The following is a 19,101-nucleotide window of genomic DNA, read 5'->3' as shown; positions in this document are numbered from 1 at the left end:
TAGAATTTTACTTCTGTCTGCCAATATTCTCTGAAAAAGTAGGCTGTACAAAGCCCTGCATCCCAACTAACGCACAGTGTTGCAGGTTCATTCTGTGAGTCTTGTTAAATATCCTCCGGCCTTTGAGGTCTATCACACGACTAGCTTGTAACAGAGGTACTGTTCAGTCATTTAATGATAGTGAACTTTCTCACTGTTAGAGATGGTTCCTAGTTAAAATAAAGTTCAACACTGTCTCTTTTGAGGCTGCAGAGGCAGCTTAGACAGTAAAAAGCTTGCTGTGCGATTGTGAGAACCCGAGTTCAAATCCTTATTTCTATTTTTATTTTTTTATTTTTTATATGTGGCTGTTCTGTTGAACTTGTCCATATTGGGTTTCATGGTCTAAGTTGATGAGGGCGAATAATCCTTATTCCCCACCCAGCATTGAGGACTACACTCCACACATGTGCATGAATTTATGTGAGCGTGCATCCTCACATAAACATGTACACAATACCACACACACACATGCACACACACACACTTTTGCGTACTTAAATGTAATTACTGAGTAGAATTTTCATTTTAGTAATTTAATTTAGTTTAGAAAAACTCTTCATGGTAGTTGCAGTGTGCTAAGAAGTTGAAAATGCAAAAATAGAGATTAGTGTAGGTACACAAAACACTTTGAAGTTCAAGAAATCGAAATCACTGTTTTTTCCTGAGTTGTTGCATTTTGACCTTCATTCCCATTTGTTGAATGGAAATAAATTACCTCCATTAATAACACATCAGAAATTATACAGCTCCAATGAGATTTGTTTATTTTTCCAATCTGCATTCACAACGAAAATGCCAAACCTTACTTTTTGAATAGCTGGCTTTGCAGGATGGATGTGTTTAACAAAACATTTTCAGAGCCTGACACATTAATTTGTAGGCTACTGGGATTTAGGCTAATGAATTCCTTTTGAAAATTCAAGGAGAGGAAAATTTAAATTTAGCTACTATGACACTGCTGTGTGAGTTCAGACTGCTGGAGTTTCACAGAAATATACTGTGAAACCATCAGCTAGGATTTGGTGTTCTATTTGACTGAAAAATCACACACTGTCAAAGTCTGCTTCTTCGCCATAAAAGAAGTCTTTCATTGAGTCTGTAGACACTCGTGTATGAAATGCAGCGGTTAGCTCTCCCAGAATGTGGAGAATGGCTCTTCAAAACACGCTCATCAAAGTTAAGAATGGCGAGGTCCAAGAGCATCATTAGTGGAAGCGTGCCCCTGGATAAACACGAGCTTTTCCCGAACAATCTCACTCAAAGATAAACTACCACCAAAGTAAGGCTGTTGATTGATTTTGATCTGATTACTAACAAGTGCAATGCAATTATTCTTTAAAAGTAATTCCCTAGTTTATTTTTTAAATACTTCTATCTATTGTAAGATTACTTAAAACCAACTCAGAAGCTCAAAACCAACTTAACTAACCCCTTGGCCTGAGAGACAGGAAAGGGCATGCAAAAGCCACTCTCAGGGGCTGTAGGGATGACTCATTGTTCAAGAGCATTGGCTGCTCTTGCGGATGGCTCAAGACACACATTCACACACACACACACATGCAAAACTAACACACATGAGCTGAAATGGAATAAAATTAAATACAAATCAAAATGTTTCTAATAGGATACTCTGTTGAGACTTGAACAAATAGAGCCATGAGGCTTCTGAACATGATCCACATGGAAGGTGTCACATGCCTTTGGCACTGGAAAGAAAAGCCCATTGTCTGCTGGAGCTTGTTTGCAGGTTCACAGAGGAACACAGCTACTAACGTGTCCTGCTGTCCTTCTGTCGTGAAAGGCTGTGCCCTTTAACCAAGTATACAGCTTCCAGGAAAGACACACATTGAGTGGTGGGGGACACTAGAGATATGTGCCTAGCTAGCCAGATCATTCGAATCAATGCTGGTGATCAATGGGGAGGGGGCAGAGAACAATGACAGATATTATCATGGCCCCATCCCCCTCAATCCAAAAATAAGCCCTTTTCTTTGACTTTTGGTTTCCAAAATGGATTTTTAAATTGCACTTAAGAATGGGTTGGATGGAAAACATAGATTTAAAATATTCATATTTTTAATGTAGATCAATGTATGAAATGATAAAGCCCATTTTTTTTTATATAGTGTGCTGACTAAGTGGCTTTACAATTTGGATCAAGTTTTCTTAAATTTCCAAATGGTTACAAGGACAAAGATTTTGGGCACTGTGGTTTGCTTTATGTTCAACACAAAAGCATGGTTTGATCCCTTCTAATATCTTTTTCCACAGGGGAAGGTCAGATCTCTGATATCAAGCCTGTTGTTCCTTCTCTAACTCCTGTTTCACAGTCTCAGGACCATCACACACAGTGGGCTTGTTCCCTCTCCGTGCTTTACCCCACATTTCTCTGGTTTATCTTTCTTCTAACAGCAATTCCTTCTTAGCTTTCTGCTGTTGACTTTACTAGTCCCCCTCTCTATGCATGCAGAAATTGTCAGATGACTCCTCCCAGGTCAGCTTCTAAACTAGATTTTCAGATCTATGTATCCATTCATAATCACCTTTTCGAGCTGAATGAATCTTACACTGCACCAAGAACCCAGAACTTTCCATAGGTTACCTATTTGAATGCTTGCTGTTACTCCCCCTCCCCGCCCCATTTACATAGAGGAGGCTGAGGTCAGACACCTGAGCAAGGGGCACAATTCCTAAGTTGAGAAACTAGGGAATTTGATCCAAGGTGTCCATTTCAATAGATTCTCCTCATCAGATAGGATGTACAAAGTATGGATCTATCCTGTTACTACTGTAGTAGGTAGGAGGCTTAAAGAGGACAGAGGTGTCAAGGACAAAAGGTTAGGAAGTCTCTGGGAGAGTCAGTCAATCCTGCAACCCACTGTGTCCCGACTCTCTCATGGAGGCAGGTGGAGGACTGGGTAGAACCAAGCAAGTGAACATTGCCACTCTTGCCTTCGAAAGCACATACGGCTTGTGTATCATGAACTCGAAAATAAAGGGACTTTTCTGGGTGGAATACGGCAACTGAGGCTGAATAGAAGCCAGAAAAGAAGCATTGTAAGGGACTGAGGGAATACACCCAGATCATTGACTGCGGCTTGTGCCAATGGCGGGGTCGGGGGGATGACTTCTCCTCTCTGCAGTTCCACATCTAATGTTCTTTTCGCATGCATTTGCAATCAGTCTAAAATGGTCCACTATTATGTTCCTACTAAATGGAGATTCCCAAGAGAGTTCCCTCAGTACAAGAAGAAATTCTGTGTGGGTTTGGTGTCCTGTGTATTAGGTGTTTGTTAATGCCGCCATTGCGTAGAACATCCAGTCTTTTACTTAATGTTTATCTAGTATTTCTTTTCTTGGTTTATCATTTAGTCTTATGTTAAGCAGGAACACAGTGAAACCCTAGAGTGGATTTGTTAGCTGACTTTCCTTCAAGTGAAAGCAAAACATAGATATCGGTTTAAAAGCCATCTTGAATCAGGCATGGTGGTGTGCACTAGGCATCCCAAGCACCCAGAGAAATTGAGCCAGGATGATCACGGGTTCCACGCTAGCTGGAGCTTCTCAGTAATACCTTGTCTCATAAAACCAAAGGCTAGTGATAATGGCTCACAGGAAGAGCACTTGCCTAGCGCTTGTAAGGCTCCGAGTCCTACCCTCAACACCACAATCAGTAATTCTATTCTCACTGCCACCAGAGAGATACAGACAATCCTGGAGGAAACCACTGCGCTGACTTTGTACAAAGGACTCCACAACACTGTCCCTTTGTTGCTTCTTCAATATATAAGTTAAAAGGAAACTTTTATAGCCGTATGTGAAGAAATCTTCTTCGGAACATGGGTACCTTTGCAATATGAGACGCACTGGCAAATAGACTCCCTGTTTGCGAGACAGTAAATCCTGGGATTGGCGGGAGTAGCAAAGGCTGGGTTAGAATGGAATGATATGAGCTCACTGGATATATGAGAGAGAATGAGAGAGAAGCTTACATTGGTTATGGGATCATTTTCATTTTCTGTAACACATCCCTGAAGATTTAAGTTGAGAGCTTTACAGATGATCATGATTCTCTTGGCAGCTTTCTCTTCAAAGGGTTTGATCACACACTCTTGTTCAAAAAAGTCTTTTTTCTGAAGCTTCAGGGTCTAAAAAAAAGTGTTTAAAAGTCTTAGCCAACTCATTATGAAAAGATAACTTTTAAAATTGACAGTTATAGGGGTCAAGTTCATCTTTGCTCAGAATCCTGACTTACATCTATATCTGGATCCAGGGAGAACAGATTGAGCCTGTCCATGTTTCGCGTTGTTTTGACAGTGTCTTCAGTTTCTGTGAGGTACTGAGAGAGAGCTGTGTTAGTCCCTGGCATCTAAACTTCCCCATGTAGCCCCAGACACAACTACAGAGGCCAAGAAACAGTCCCTTAGTTTTATTACTGTTAAGTCATCCATCAACACCAAGGAAATCTTATAAGAACAGGTTCTTATTTTCAAGAGTTGTGTCAGGTTAAGTAAAGCTCTAAGACTGATAAAAAAAATTCTAGATTGGCCTTTTAGTCTAAATCTTAAAGGAAAGCATCGGCATTTTTTTTCCATGAAAGAAACATATTTGTGCAAATACAGAGTCAACTTTATTACTTTTGCAAAGTCGGGATGTAGGCTGTTCTCTGAAGAATCTGTTTCCTCCAGCGTACATTCACAAGTCACAGAATTATCCAAAGGATCTTGAAAAGACAGACCAACACAGATTATTTAATAATATGAGCCACGGTTTTCTTCATCTATACAAATATCGGGTTCAATTCAAGAGCTCAGAGGGGGCCTAATGAACCCAAGCTTTTTTTTTTTTTTGTCCTGTCTACAATACAATCGGGGCTGGAAATAAAACTTCCTGACAATCACTTTAGGATTCCATAATCCTTGCTATATGCCTTGCTATCATCTTGTATCACCAAGAACTTTGGATTCTTATAGTGCTGACAGGATATATAGGTTGCCTTGGCTTCCTTAAATAATGCACAACAAAATTTTCTCAAATATATAAATATTTTTCTAATTTTTATTCTTGGGTCATCCATTTAGAGCTCATTGGCTTCAGCCACTTAAACTCTGCAGAACACTGAAAACATGAATATTCTATTTGACAATTAATAAGTAAGTAAGTGACTGTAAAAACACCTGCCATGGCCTATGACAGTTGTGTGAAAACCAGCAAGCCTTCTTCCTCATTATCTGTGACTTTTTTACCTTATGGGACAGGACATTCATGCAAATAGAACTTAATGGATATGCTCTGGTTTCTAATTCACCACTGTCTTAAGGTTTTCCTTGGGGAGTACTAAATCAGTGGTAGAGAACCTCCCATCTATAAGATAAGACTTGATGGTTACACTCTCACCCTTTTTTTTTCTTCCTTTCTTTGTTCATAATGATTATAATATTATAAGGAAATGACTGGAAAAAAGAAATAATCTGTGAGTATATATGTGTGTATATGTTTGTGTGTGCCTGCACATGTGTTCATGTGTGTATAAGTTTGTGTGTGTCTACACATGTGTTCATGTGTGTATAAGTTTGTGTGTACCATATGTTCATGTGTGTATAACTTTGTGTGTGCCTGCACATGTGTTTATGTGTGTATATGTTTGTGTGCACATGCACATGTGTTCATGTGTGTATATGTTTGTGTGCACATGCACATGTGTTCATGTGTGTATATGTTTGTGTGCACATGCACATGTGTTTATATATAGGCCAGAGGTCAATATCTGTTGTTTTCCTCAGTGGCCTTCTGTATACTTTTTTATTGATCCATTTCTATTTGCTAATTTCAGACATGCATGTAACGTTTCCTGATTATCCTCCCGCTCTCTCTCTCTCTCTTATCTTGTGTCCCATTGCTATCACATCCTCTTTACATGTCCTTTCCACAGATTCAGGAGGTTTTGTTTCTTGACCCATTCAGTTTCACCAGGGCCATCCGTGACTAGAACTATCTGTTGGTGACTGCCCCCTTATTTTATGAGACAGGTTCTCTCATTGAATGCAGAGTTCACTGATATGGAAAGACAGGCTGTCCAGGAAGCTCCAGGCACGCCCCTGCCCCTGCTCCCTAGCATGTGCTTTATAGGTGCACACTGCTGCATTCAGCTTTTATACGGGTGCTGATATCTGAACTCACACCAAAACATTTATATGGCAAGGACTTTAGTGACTGAACTAATCTTTAAGTTTTTATTTTTGTCTTAAGAAAACACCATGACATATTACATTGGAACTTTCATATATCTGATACATGACATGACGGATGAGCCCAGTCTGACAGACAGCTACTACACACAGCCGCAGTGAACTAAGCACGCAGCTCAACACTTGTCCAAAGCAGGGAGATGATCTTTTGCACTCTTACCCAGCCCCAGCTCGGTAAGCTCTGCACTCTTCCTTCCCTGGAGTGGTCCCTCTGGACTGATCTGTAGGATGCGGTTGAGGGTGTGGATCCACTCGTCCATATCGGACTCCGTTTCAGCTGCCAGTACAAAGTAGGTCAGGTCGTTCATTTTCAACTCAAAGGCGTATTTCCTCAGCCTGTTATTCTGTGGTTTCAAAAGAAAGAACAAAACAATAAACAATATGCAGAGAGACATTGAAGTAGTCTTGGGATTCCAAAGTCTTTCCATCCAGGTGGGCAACAAGAAGAAAATCTTAGAGAACACAGTAGTGCTTTAGATGAGTCTAGTCATTTGGTTTTTTTTTTCCAGAACTGTTTGTACTGAAAATATTTTATACCTCTTTTAATTGCTTTGATGGTTACGGTGATAGTTTGTTTGTGATCTAACAAATAAAGCTTGCCTGAAGATCAGAGTGCAAAGTTAGCCACACTAGTCAGCCATCCAAGCCAGGAAGTGGTGGCACATACCTTTAATCCCAGCAGTCAAACTAGTTGGCCATAGAGGCTGGGCAAAGGTGGTGCATGCCTTTAATCCCAGCACCAGAGAAGAATATAAGATGGGAGGCGACAGGAAACTGGGGTCTTAGTCTGCAGTCTGAGGTCTGGTGGGGGAGCATTGCAGTCTATGGTTACTCTGAGGACAGGATAGTCCTTTTGTTTGTCTGAGCTTCAGTAGAGAGAAGAACTCTCTAGTTGCTTGGCTACTTTGCTTTTCTGATCTTTGGCTTGAACTCCAATATCTGTCTCTGGTCTTTTATCAGTCATGCAACAGCTGCCCTTTTGGCTTAAAATGATCAGCTTTAGGCCTACATGTGTGTAGTATGAGCCACGGGCTGCGTCCTTCTTCAGATAAAGGCTTTGAGGCACTGTTTTTATTTTGATACCTAAATTCAATCACTCATGCTAATAACTAAGTCTTCTGACCCCATAACTCTCTAGATACATCACCTCCCAAAGCATTAACCAGCTTCATGAATGTTGCTTGAGTCCCCAGGGACATTTATTTCTTTGAATCCTCCTTGATCCTTTAGCATAGTTAAAATATTAGCCATTACTTTATTAAAACCCCGGATATCCTGAACCCGCACTCTACCTGGTTTTCTTTCCACCTGTCAGTCTCTGCACATTCCTGTACTTACTGATGGCTCTTCCCTCCGAGTGCCATTTCTCCAAGCAAAACCTTTGGCTCTGCCTTAAATTTTTTTTTCAATTTCACAGAATCTAAAGGCTCCAAATATCATCGACGGATAACAACATGCAATCCAACATCTGCATTCTTCTTTAATTTCACATCTCTACACTGTATTTTGTGACCAACCAAGGAGGCCTTGCTAGGGTTCCCTGAACTGACCCTGTAACATCATTCCTGTTGAAAGGAGCCCCACCCACATATTCTCCAGACACAGTGAGCAGACATTGTTTCTCATAGGCTGGCATGGTTTGTATTCCTTCTTCAAATTTCAACTGAAAACATTATTCAAATTCCCAGCCTAGACAGGGCGACAAATGTTCTTGGTTTCTGGAGTATGTAAAATAATTGGAAGTACATATTTTATTCTTATTTTAAATTCACTTTGACAAATATAGATATCCTTTAACCTTATTTTTGTGATGGTTTCGATAGTTTTGTTAAACACTGGGTCTTATAACAGTTCACACAGGGTCAAAGCAGTCATATTTTACAAAAAACAGAGTAAGCTAACTTCTAAAACTGGTAGTAGGGTTGGGAAATTGTGAATGAATACGTGATTTGAAGGAATGACCGATATATCAATATCTATCATCTATCAATCAAATAATGGAAAACTAGTGGTGAATAGGGTTAAGATATGGGCCGATTGCTGAATGGATTCTTTATGTTGGGTGATCAAGAAAGTCCTTCCCCAGAAAGTGGGGTATAACTTGAAATCTGTAAAAGGAGGGGGAAAGGAGAGAGGGGGCACATACACAAACAGTTGTGAGTTTTTATATATTCCAGCTCCAGATGAGAAATGTAAAACCAGAATGGAAACCGTCTAAAGTAATGGGCATAGGTTTCTAGTCACAGCAAAAAGACATAGAGAAAAGGGTCCTGTTCCACTTCCATATCTGTGATCCTGCTGTCACCTGGAGCTGGGCTGGGTGAGCACTGTCACATTCATGATACAGAGTCACACCTTTTCTGCGTACAACAGATTACACAGTGAGACAACACAAAAGCTTTGAGATGATGAACAGTCACGACGTGAAGGGGAAGGAGTAGTTAGCAATGAGGTTTATTGTAGTTCTTAGCCTGAGCAAATGTTCTTCTGTCAAGTCTCCCATGGAGCTCATTGCTTCTCCCTCTGTACCATTGTCTAGGATTATGTTTGTTTTGTAATGACTCACTCACAGGTCTGGCTCTCGAACAATTCACCAGTCCCACGTGCAGAAGCTAACACTTTACCTTTGTCATTTAGTGCAGTGATGGTTTACTGCCACAAGGTAGGGGTCTGCTATGTTGGCATTCTGTACTGGGCAAAGCTCACTTCGTCTCTGGGCTTGCAGAATGGGAGAGATAAATGTTAAACACCTATCCCTAGAAATATAAAAGTGGAAAATAAGCCTACTGAAATTTCACATAAATTTTTTGAAAAGAGATACTACATTCTGTAAGGACACAAAATAGGATTATTTGGACAAAACAAAGTAATTATTAAGATTTGCATTTTGATAGCAATTCAAATAAGATGGGAAGAAAAACAGACAGGCAACAGCCTCCAATTTGGTATTTAAAGGGAACATCTAGGGAGCTTAAGAATGCAAAGCCCTAGATGCTCTATGTGGGATGGGTAAGCAGACTCGCTCCATCCACCTCCATGATGCCCTTTGGGTAAACTGTGATGCAGGAGGCTTAAAGCTGCCAGAGACTCTCACAAAACAGAGGCTCTACAGGCAAAGACAATGGGGCTAGAAAGTGGGTTTCCTGTTAAGGTTCTGCTTTTTCACTTGACAAGAGAAGTAGAAGCACACACCTAGGAAAAAGCTAGGGATGTCCAGAGCATGGGGCATAAGTTCTGTTTGGATGTTGTCAAGATCTGAATATAGCACAATGCAAACAAATCTTAGTGTTGTTTGGAAATTCATGCAGAATCTATCGACTAACCCAAGGCTCGATATAACATGGACTAGCAGTAAAAACTACAGCAAAAGTTTCTTTGGGGTCAGAATCAAAAGTGGGTCCAACCTCAATTTGCTTTGAAATCCAGTGTTAGTAGCAAAGCTTGGGTTTCTAAACTGCATTCTGTATTTCGCATGAGTTAAGCATGGTCGTCAATGTTTTAATAATTCAAAAGCATTACTAAAAATATGTATCTTTTAAAAAAATTTCAGCAAAGTATAACCAGCTCTTATGTCTCCAAACAGGACATTTATAAATAAAATGGACATTGTGTTTGCGCTTCATAGGAATGGAGCTATCTGCAGTGTATAACAGCTAACAGGGAGAGTGGTGGCAAAGCTGGAAGGATGCCTATGCTGGGAATGCTTTCTGATCTCACTCTCTGTACTGCCAAAGAGAGCCACAGATAGGGAAAAACAAACATGGGAAGTCAGTAAGATACTTGAATAACTCCGACATGAAATTACTGTCATTGAAATAGTAACCAAGAGGTAATGACAATTTTTATACTCTCTCAGTTTCCTTTCTTTTACTTTGTCGTTGATGTATGGTTTTGCCCAGTCCAGAGCACATGCCTCCATAAACAACAGGGGATGCAGCATGCCCTATGGCTCTGCAATGTGCTTTGTGAATGGTGATAGCCAACCAGAGTGCATTAAAGCATCCCAATTACACAGACTGTAAGGACAGTATGAATGTCAACAGAGGACTCAAGGATAAACAGGAGATTGCCCAAACCAATCTCTCCATTATGGCTGCTTTGCCACTAAAATTGTTTGTGGAATTTTATAGGAAGCGAAAGACAATGATCAAACACATGACATCCCATTCAGGCTCATGATGCTGGTGGCTCATGAGGATATAGGATTGGATATAGGGCAATAGTAATGTATATTCCACCAACTATCTCAAATAATATATTAAACACATAAAGTTGTAAATACTTTTTCTGGCTGTTACTATAACAGGAAATAAAAACATTCAGAGCCAGAATTTGGTATTGGGAAGTGTGTGGGTCATATTTGGCTTCTAGATCCATCTATTTCCAAAATTATACTCTTCCCATATGAGTACTTTTAAATGGCTATGCATGCTGCATTTTTCTCCTGTTTGAGGTACCCCTGCATCTCATACTCAGCCCCAGTGAGTTGTCTAATGTATAAAATATTTTAATTTCTAGCCCTTAAATATAGCCTCCCATGTTTAGCTAAAGATTCCATATCCACGTACTGGCAGGTATTGCCCTGCTACCAACTTGGACTACTGTGATAGGTTTTCAACCAGTAACACTGTCGAGAAGAAAGCTCAAACAAATGGATTCTTGGGCCATTTATTTCCTTCCATAGTGGCAAGACCGGAAATGTAGGGATGAATGGATGGAAAGATGGATAAACGAATGAATGACTGGACAAAAACACCTGAAGGACAAAGATTGGGTAACCTAGTCATAAATATTCCTTAGTCCCAGCATAAACCTGAGTCAGCGAAAGTGGTAGGATCTGCACCAGATCGGCCTATATTTCACATTTAACGTTGTTTGTTAATAGTCTTTAAAAAAAAAAAGAGAAAGAAAAAAAAAGAAACATGATTAGGTTTTTTATTTGTTTGTTTGCTTTGTTATCAAGACTCAAGAACCTGCCATTCACAAACATAAGTTAATGCTTCTGAAAAAGAATTGACATTTCCCTCTCTTTGAGGTCTCCCTTGAAATGTGTGTCTCTTAATTCTAATAATTATTCTTGGGAAGAAAATAATGGTATACATTGAGTCCAAATGAGGCAAACTAAAATGCTATGTTCACTGAAAGGTTTTTATAAACTTAAACTTCCAAAGAATCCCAGAAGTTTGGTAGCTCTTACTGAGACAAAGATTTTGTTCTTTTCTTTTTTAATTCAAGAAAAACTGGCAAGGATCCCTGGCAAAACAGATCTGACTCATCTGAGTTATTCATTTGTTCTGTGCTTTTGTGTACGTGTGATTCACCTTCAGGCACAGAATGTGCTGGAGATCTTACTAGACTGATGGTTAAAATTCACAGGCTTTCTCTTGCAATCTCCTTGCCGGGTATAAAAATGTGGAGTGAGAAAGAGCCGTGATGTAAGAACTGGGACTAGTGTCCCTGATGTGCATGAACTCCCAAAGAGAAAAGACCTTAACTAACTGGAGACCCCTGCTATTGTAAACAAAGAAGATAACGGGAGAGGGCTTGGAACGATCAGGGTTATTTAAAAAGTCCATGAACTCTTTAAAAGATACACGTTTAAAGTCCATCTTGATGATTCCTAACGATCTAGATTCTCTGTTCTCTGTTCTGTCAACCCAGAAGATCTTAGAGAGAGACTGACAGATCAGTTTTGAGATGTTTGGAGCTAAGAGAGTTACCACTTTTCTGCATTCTTAGAACTGCCCAACTACTGCCATTCACGCTCCCTTTTTCCTTTGGGATATTGAGTAACAGTGAGTCTGTTGTTCTGATGTCATAGTAAGCATGCTTTGATCTAACAGTGAGCATGTACATCTGATTTCACAGTGAGCACGTAGCTCTGATATCTGTCTCTGACTTTAACAGGGAAATGGGTTTCCCATGCTTCAACACAGTTTCAAGCATAATATAAGCACTTACTAAAGAATGATTGAATGAGTTAGTGAATAAAGATATGGGTTAATTGACATAGTTAAGGATCAGCTTAATGAAGACAAATCATAGTTTACTAGGACATTTTTCAATAGACTATTTTTCAAAGTTGTAAACTATTACAGGGTAATTAGGGAAGCAGGGTGAGGACGCACTATCACCTAGATCTTTCCTAAGTCTACACATCTACTTTAGTTTTGTGGGTAAGAAATTCAAGGTCAGAGGTTGAGTTCTCACTCAGAGGGCTCAGGAGGTCAACAGGAAACTAGTATCTGAATGCTGATCTGAAGGAACCTTAATGGCCCTGTCAAGTTCTTCCTAAGACATTGCTGTAAAAGAGACTGAAACAGAATCTAAGTCAGAGATGGTGAAGACAGGGGCCTAGGGGAGACCGATGAGAACCCAATTTGGTAGAAGGGCATTGAATATAAACTACACCCCTGCAAGCTTAATGTATAAAAAAGACTGTGACCGGACATTCTGGAATGACTCACCAAAGAAAACAAAAAAAAGAAAAAAAATTACAAGTTCAGCTCAGTGTAATTATAAAATGTAATCACTGATCTCCGAAGTATTGTTAAAGATTTGCTGCAGACTTTAAGGCCAGAGTTTCTGCCTAGCGACCAACCATAGAAGGCCACCCCACTCTCCATTAAGATCCTCATTACCCTTTCCATATGGAAAGCTGGCCTCTGCATTGAAATGCATTTAGCTTTCCCTGCTAGCAGGGTACTCAGCAACACTTAATTAATTACGAAAGTTCAGCCTTATTACTTCCTGGAAGAGTTCCAGATTTTAACAGATGAAGTGCCCAGAAATAGTTTAGGACTGAGAGACGGTAGGCAACTCTATTTTGCATCTATGGATCTAAGGGCCCTGCATAATAGTTCCGGATGTAAACTCAGCTATGAAATTACGAGCTCTGTGAGTGTCTGGGGTGTGCTTATTATAGAGACCGTCTCTCTAGGGTCCAGGATCTTATTATGAAAAATGAGGGGCAATTGCTACTACAGTACTTGATTGTTTCAACTTTTAAGTAAAAATGAATAAAGATAGATTCATATGAGTGAAGAAAAGAAAGGGCACCCAATGTCCATGGAATGGGAGACATCCATGGAATTTTTCTCCTTCCACTTGATATACTAGTTCATGGCCAGTGTAATACTAAGTAAAATAATTTGAAGATCAAGAACTTCCAGAACAGCCCCTGTCTGTAAACCCCAGGCAGTCCAAGAAATCCTTGTCTTTAAAAAAAAATCTCCATTTCAAAGAAAGGGGCTGTATTTATACACTGAATTGATTATGTGGTTAGACAGGAAAGAACATCTATGAAATATATATTTTAAGTCATGTGACTGACATGTCTCCCCCATGAATTTCATTAATTCCATCATTTTCTAGGCTGTAGACTGGATAAGGGTCGTTTTCTTCTTCTTCTTTTTTTTTTTTTTTTTGAGACAGCTCAGACTAGCTTATACTTCATGGCTTAGTGTTTACTGTGCCTCCCTAGTCTTTATTCTTTTTAATTACTTTTGTCTCTTTCCAAAATACCTCTTTTAAAATATCAATATTCCTTTTCAATATCATGACACATGTTTCTTCAATCTATTTATCTCTCTTTTTCTTACTGAAGAAAATTGCCAACTGATTCCACTGTTTCCTTGTTTATTTCCTGTTTTTTGTTTGTTTGTTTTTCTATTGAAAGTAAGTTTTGTGGACATATGGATTTAGACTGTGTGTTTATCTACAACTGCCCAGATTCTAGAACATTCTTTTTTTTTATTTTTTATTTTTTTTGAGATAGGGTTTCTCTGTGGCTTTGGAGCCTGTCCTGGAACTAGCTCTGTAGACCAGGCTGGTCTAGAACTAGAACATTCTTGACATATACAGATATATTCTAAGTATTTGTTGCATGAGTCACACACCAAAAGTAAAGCCACCACGGGGAAGAGGGATTTCACTCACCTGTACCACACCTGTGCAGGAATCCAAAAAGATGCATCCTTTGGGTTCTTTGGATATCTTTTCATCTTTGTAAAAGTTCATAATGTAGGAGTTATCTGGCAGCTGAGTCAGCTGGAAGTAGCGCTTTTTGAATGACTAAATAAAAGATAGAAGGAGGGAGTTTGAATTTCATTATTCTGCTACTCATGGGAATGACAAGTCTTCAGGGTCCTTTAGCCGGGCAGTGCTCTAGAGCAGAGACTGACTTCTGTATAAATGAAATATTATAGGAAGTGTGAACACTATGCAAATGGTCCCTCTCCATGCTGTGACCCACGAAGGAATGTGAGGAAAGGGGACAGGGCAGGGATTAGCTTGGATGTGTTCTTACCCGGACAGTGACAGTGTTGTTGACAGTGCTGTTAAAATTCCCCTTGTACAGCCAGCCAGACTTGAACACACCAGTGCCTCCGGCTCCCCCACCGCCCTTGGAAGATGAGTGGGATGTGGTATCCTGCAAAGAAAGCCATCATTAGCATTGCAGTCAGCCTCGTGGAGCCCAGATCTTAGACACTGCACTTAAAAATGAGACTCCTTTTCCCTCTTGACTCATCTACAGTCATCGTGCTCAGTGTCAAAACAAACATGATTCATTTTGTTTAAAAGCCCCAACACAGCCAGCCCCTCCTGCTCGCTGAAAACAGATGGGCGAAGAAGCCAGTGCAGGCAGGAACTAATGGCCCCCATGTTTTAAATTTGTCCCTCAAAACCATCACTTACTTCATCTTTATCAGCGTCTTCATGATCAACCTCAAAGGAATGTGAAGGAAGTTTCTCTGGCTTGTGTTCTGCTCTGATATTTCAAAAAGAAAAAAAAGAAAGTCCAGTTTGTCATTTGACATCTTGCTTTTGTTTTTTTGCTGTTCCCAAGATCACAATGGCTCTACTAACATTGTTTCAATTTTTTATGTTTTGCAACCTTAAAAATCTGGGGGGTTCTTTTTTTCGGAGAAGAGTTAACTTTTCCCTTACACCACTGCATCTTGTCTCTACTAAGTACATATTTTAAATCGTGAAGTTATTATTGACACAAATTTGGACATATCTTTTTGTATTGAAGGATAGCAAAGAGGGCGGATGGAAATCTTAGAGTTTTGTCTTCTCCTGCACTCTGAAGAAGAATATTAAGCAAAGCCACCCTTGTGAGCTTTTCTGGGTCACCTGAATGTGACATGGCCAAGGCTACATGAAGGTTGTCTCAGCAGCCTCAGACTTGGAAGGACTTGATTCCTGGGAGGCAGCCTGTGCTTTGGCCCTCAGGTTGTGTCATGCCCCTGTGGTAGCTCTTCAGAAGGCCACCCAAATGGAACAGTGTCACCTGCACATGTCGTGTGCACCCTTTGGCATCACAGAAGCTGCAGTTTCAGCTGTGGCGTGATGGGGCATCCTAGAGCAGCAAGCGGGCACACCTAGCTTTATATGTACACAGTAAAATAAGTCTGAAGTAAGTTTCCCTTGGCGCAAGTCTGTTTCATAATGAATGGCTGGAAGAAGCCAGACTTTCTACTTCCAGTTTAGACTTTCCTCAAAAGTCAGCCCTCTGCCACCTTGTAAGGCATAAAGTTTCACATGCAGACATTTCATGCACTGTTTTAAGATGGTGCAGTCTGTAGACTCTGAGTCTGACTGTGAGAAAAGAAGACCAGAGGAGAATTAGCTAATCCCATCTAACCTTTTCCTGAGCTGACAGTGTTCTAGAGAGAAACAGAGAGGGCTAAGGGCTTCTATACTTAAGTTCCTTCTATGCCTTTTCAGAGGATGCTTTCATCATCCCTCTAAAGGACATCCCAGTGCCTACTTCCCAGTGCACCATGGGAAGTTACAGCACAGAAGAAAGTTCCATTCATTGTTAAGCATGGAGGAGGGTCATCTATCTATGTGTTACTCCCTTTGGTTAATAAAGAAACTGCCTTGGCTTTTTGATAGGGTAGGATTTAGATAGGTGGAGTAGACAGAACAGAATAATGGGAGAAAGAAAGCATAGTTGGTCAGATGCCATGGAGCCAGCCACCAGGTCAGACATGCTGAATCTTTCCCGGTAAGCCACCACCTCATGGTGCCACACAGATGATTAGAAATGGGTTAATCAAGATGTGAGAATTAGCCAATAAAAGGATGAAACTAATGGGTCATGCAGTGTTTAAATAAATACAGTTTGTGTGTTGTTATTTCGGGGCATAAGCTAGCCAGGAGGCCGGGAGCTGGGCGGCAGGAACGCAGCCCGCAGCTCATCACTACAGCTCGTTTTTTTTTTTAATTTCCACCTCCTCCCCTCCTCCCATTTCCCTCCCCTCTCCCCACTCCCCCTCCAAAGAGCAGTCAGGGTTCCCTGCCCTGTGGGAAGTCCAAGGTCTTCCCCCCTCCATCCAGGTCTAGGAAGGTGAGCATCCAAACAGACTAGGCTCCCACATAGCCAGTACATTCAGTAGAATCAAAACCCAATGCCATAATTCATGATCTTAGAGAAGCTAAATAAGAAGGTGAACCCAAAGAAAAACATATAGTATTCCTCCTGGATATTGGAAGTAGACAAGATTGCCAGGCAAAAGTTGGGAGCACGGGGGTGGTGGTGAGGTGGGGATAAGAGGAGATGGGGAGAGAGAAGGGAGAAGGGGAGGATGGGGAGAGCTTGGGGAAATGGAATGGTTGGGATGGATGAAGGGTGGATATGGGAGCAGGGAAGTAGATATCTTAATTAAGGGAGCCATTTTAGTGTTGGAAAGAGACCTTTTTTTGCTTGTTTGTTTTTGTTTTTTGTTTTTAACAGATTGCCAAGAACTAGGAAATGTTTGCATCCATCACCATTGCCTGTCCCTAGACATTTCTGTCACTGGGTCCTGAGAGGCACTGTGATGAACACAGGACTTGAGCATCAGTCTAAGGACGCAATGTGGAGTCTCCTGTTGTTTTCACTCCAATTTCCTTCTCTATTTTTCTTTGTTTGTAATCTTGGTAAAATCTCAAGACCTACTGATCAGTATTTGTCTTTCTCAACAGTTAGAAGAGTTGTAGAAAGTGTTATTTCAAGACTAACCCCTTGGACTAGGTGATGGTCCAGCAGGAGAGTGCTTGCTGGGCAAGCATGAGGACCTGTGTCCAATCGCTTGCACCAATGTAAAAGCCAGATGTGTCCCTGTGTGACTGGAATCCCAGTACTGATAGGGGTGGGGCAGGAGAGAGGAAGTTCCTAGGAGTTGACCGCCAGTCACTGTGCCTAAAATGGTGAGCTACAGATAATTGAGTGAGACTCTCTCAAACAATTAGGCTAAAAATGATAGAGTAATACACTTAATATTGACCTCACAGAGTCTACACGCTCATACAGAGAAGAATGCACCTGCTGGCACACACCACACACACACACACACACACACACACACACACACACACACATACACATACACACACAGGAGATTATTATCTCCTCTTCAAGTCTGGCACATACTAGGTATTCAAAACATAGCTATTAATAAATATGTATGACTTACATAGTTGCATATATCCAAGTTATTTCTTATCAGAAGCAATAACATAATAATATGACATTCCCCATCCACGGTTTACTGACAAGTTAGAAGATGTTTAAAAACACAGACAGAAGTTTTGCATTCAAGCTTAAATATGTATGGGATATTGTTCTTTGTCTAATCACATGTGTGTATAATCAGACTTTGGCACACAATACTGGAACTCCAGACTTGTCTAATTTTGCTGTTTTACAGAGATAAATTTGTAGACCATAAGTCCCACTTATATAAACACACCAGAGAGATGGGGTTGGAGGATATATCTGTGAAATAATTTTATCAGGAAAGATGATTTCAAATCACCACAGAAAGCATATTAGGAAGAATATAGCCATTAAAAAAATCTTTTTCTTGAAAAGAAATCTTTTTCTTGGTAGAGCTTCAGAGATGCTCCAATTAACCTATGCTCATTGTCACAATGTGTTAACTTGTTCTGCTCCATTTGGTCATGGTCATCTCTCAGGGAAGTCATATCAAGTAGTCTTCACAGTATTAAGTTAGGACCACTGGGAAAGCTTTCCTACCCCATTCCTTTTCTCCATAATAGCACGTGATACTCTGTGAACAAGAAGCAACCCTTTTCACATTTTATTTGATTAACAAGAGAAAGCCTTCGACACAATCTTTTCCTTCTCCCTCTCATGTTATCTGAGTTTCAGGGACAATTTCAAATGGCACGTTTCAGGGCAGTTGCTTGAAATGTTTTATCTGAAATATGTGCATTATGGGATTTTAAAATTGACGATATGGCTCTGAAGGGAAGTGGAGGAAACTTCCATGCTGGCTGATTATACACATATTTTTGTAAATTGTAGAGGGAATTATGTTAAGAGCTATCACCACAAAAACGACGATGCTGTGAAGTGATCCATTTCTTAATCAGCTAGATTTGACTATTCTACAATGCCTCCATAATTCAAAACAACACTTTGCACATGATTGGAAGTTATAATGCTATCTCCTATTACAGAGAATAAAAAACCCTGAAATCCAGGCAGAAAGGGCGTTATTAATCCCATACTACTCTTGTCACTATGGACCAGTGGACGTACAGTGTCAGACCAGTCATTACTATGAGTCACTGGTTCATAGCTTGGCCAGATTTATGATAACGTTTCTCCTTTGGTTGCATGCATATACCGTCCAGCATTATGAATGCCAACGAGCAAGAATGAAGCTTCTATATCAGAATCTTCTTGTTTCTCTGTTTTATGACTCTAATAATTAACATCTTCAGCAATAAGACCTTACCATCAAGTTCTAGAGTATAGTGAGAACAGTGGGAACAGTCTGGACAAGTCTTATAA

At 40.3% G+C, this 19,101-nt stretch overlaps 1 protein-coding gene across 14 annotated transcripts in view; it reads right to left on the bottom strand.

Annotated features, from left to right (window-relative positions):
- The window catches only part of Dock10 (dedicator of cytokinesis 10), a 251,970-nt gene that overhangs the window by 86,405 nt on the left and 146,464 nt on the right, over window positions 1-19,101 (bottom strand). For all 14 annotated transcript variants that reach the window (XM_050161078.1, XM_050161085.1, XM_050161079.1 and 11 more), the window contains exons 5-11: window positions 14,988-15,060; window positions 14,599-14,721; window positions 14,229-14,363; window positions 6,451-6,634; window positions 4,680-4,765; window positions 4,298-4,381; window positions 4,035-4,190 (exon numbers count right to left, since the gene is read on the bottom strand). In XM_050161078.1, coding sequence (XP_050017035.1) covers window positions 4,035-4,190; window positions 4,298-4,381; window positions 4,680-4,765; window positions 6,451-6,634; window positions 14,229-14,363; window positions 14,599-14,721; window positions 14,988-15,060 — 841 coding nt within the window. The remainder of the gene's footprint in view (window positions 1-4,034; window positions 4,191-4,297; window positions 4,382-4,679; window positions 4,766-6,450; window positions 6,635-14,228; window positions 14,364-14,598; window positions 14,722-14,987; window positions 15,061-19,101) is intronic.

Source organism: Alexandromys fortis, unplaced genomic scaffold (assembly GCF_014885135.2).
Source record: "Alexandromys fortis isolate MF-2015 unplaced genomic scaffold, M_Fortis_MF-2015_v1.1 scaffold_98, whole genome shotgun sequence".
Lineage (NCBI taxonomy): Eukaryota > Metazoa > Chordata > Mammalia > Rodentia > Cricetidae > Alexandromys > Alexandromys fortis.
Note: the sequence above shows the minus strand (reverse complement) of the source record. Positions and strands in the feature narration are given on the sequence as shown.